This window comes from Heterocephalus glaber, unplaced genomic scaffold (assembly GCF_053883595.1).
Source record: "Heterocephalus glaber isolate CG9 unplaced genomic scaffold, H.glaber_assembly_v1.0 deba00001806, whole genome shotgun sequence".
NCBI classification, from domain to species: domain Eukaryota; kingdom Metazoa; phylum Chordata; class Mammalia; order Rodentia; family Bathyergidae; genus Heterocephalus; species Heterocephalus glaber.
Genome location: NW_028258481.1, coordinates 322,416 through 324,278, shown reverse-complemented (window position 1 = coordinate 324,278; position 1,863 = coordinate 322,416). Strand labels below are relative to the sequence as shown.

General features: G+C 42.4%; 1 protein-coding gene across 1 annotated transcript; it reads left to right on the top strand.

Annotated features, from left to right (window-relative positions):
* The first annotated feature begins 498 nt into the window (after positions 1-498).
* On the top strand, positions 499-1,455 carry LOC101710931 (olfactory receptor 8K3). The gene has a single exon (XM_004869810.2). It carries the CDS (start codon positions 499-501, stop codon positions 1,453-1,455), a length of 957 nt encoding a protein of 318 aa, XP_004869867.1.
* Positions 1,456-1,863: the final 408 nt, after the last annotated feature.

The following is a 1,863-nucleotide window of genomic DNA, read 5'->3' as shown; positions in this document are numbered from 1 at the left end:
CAAAGAATAGCACAATTATAATCCATATAGGAAACCCTCAAAATTTTAACATTGTTTCAACTTTTTAAATTTTTTTATTTGTCTATCTATCAATCTATCTGAATTACTAGTATTTCTGAGCAATACAGATATTTGGGCTGGATATGGCCTCTAGTGTAGTATTTTGGGCCAGTATCCTGGGCTCTACTCATTAAGTGCCAACAGCAGCCCACCTCTCATCTATGACTGAAAAGACATCCCAGGCACCGGCAATGATCCACAGTGAGTAAAATCAAACCCAAGCTAGAGCCAGTAATTTGCCCTGCTCTGCTAATGAATCTATACATATTAATATTTGTAAGTTGAGTTCATATTGAAATAAAATAAGTTGAGAAATTTGAGAGTATCTTATGTACCCTAGCTTGGCAGGCATAGCAGCCTCTCAGGTGAAAGATAATACAGGAAAGCTATTACATGTGACGATGTCTCTATCCCAGGTAAGCTTTGTGATAAATCTAGATGGGAAAACACAATCTCACCATGACGAATGACTTCATCCTGCTGGGCATCACAGCTCGCCCTGAGCTGCAGGCTCCACTGTTCTTCCTGTTCCTCACCATCTACCTGAGCTCACTGCTGGGCAACCTGGGCATGATCATCCTCACCCAGGTGGACCCCAGGCTCCAAACGCCCATGTACTTTTTCCTCAGACACCTGGCTCTCACTGATCTTGGCTATTCCACAGCTGTGGGGCCCAAAATGCTGGTGAATTTTGTGGTGGATGAAAATACAATCTCGTACTATTGCTGTGCCACACAACTCGCTTTCTTTCTTGTGTTCATCATTTGTGAACTTTTTGTTCTGTCTGCTATGTCCTATGACCGCTATGTGGCCATCTGTAGGCCTCTGCTCTACACTGTCGTCATGTCCCAAAAAGTGTGCCAGATGCTGGTGGCAATTCCTTACCTTTACAGTATACTTGTTTCTCTTCTAATCACCATAAAAATTTTCACTTTATCATTTTGCAGTCGCAAGATCATCAGTCACTTCTGTGACAGTCTCCCCTTGTTATCTTTGCTGTGCTCAAGTACATATGAAATTGAGATGATCATTTTGATCTCAGCAGGTTTTAATTTGGTTTCCTCTCTCGCCATACTCCTTTTTTCTTACCTGCTCATCCTCATAGCCATTTTCAGGATGAAGTCTGCAGAGGGCAGGCACAGAGCGTTGTCCACCTGCGGGTCCCACCTGACCGTGGTCACTGTGTTCTACGGGACGCTGATATTTATGTACGTGCAGCCCAAGTCCAGTCATTCCTTTGACTCTGACAAAGTGGCTTCCATATTTTACACCCTGGTCATCCCCATGTTGAATCCCTTGATCTACAGCTTGAGGAACGAAGATGTGAAATGTGCCCTAGAAAGGACATGGAAGAATGTATGCAATCTCTTTTCTCAGTGCTTACACACAATGTAATTCCTATGAATTAGATAGGTTATGGGTAACAATGTTCAGTCTCTTTATCCAGAGCAAGTAAGAAGTGCAAGTTCATCAATATGTATTCATACATGGTTTTCTAAATTCCAAATATTTTAATGATTCCAATTTGGTTAACTTTTTAAAAAGTGGTTGTCTCTGTCTTCCTTGATAGGCCGATTGTTAAAATGCCTACTAAATCAATTTTCGGGTAGAGTGTAGACTGAAGAAGGCGGGCAAGGAGAGCAGCCATGCTGAGTGGGGATAGGGTCAGTGGTAGAGGCAGAGGGAAATGCGAGGGGCTCTTGTGTTTTCCTCACACATTTGAACAAAATTTCCAGTCCTGAGTTTCTGTCTCTCTGCGTGTTGTTTCCATATAACCCCTTTTCTTTGGTTTCAGGCTTTTCA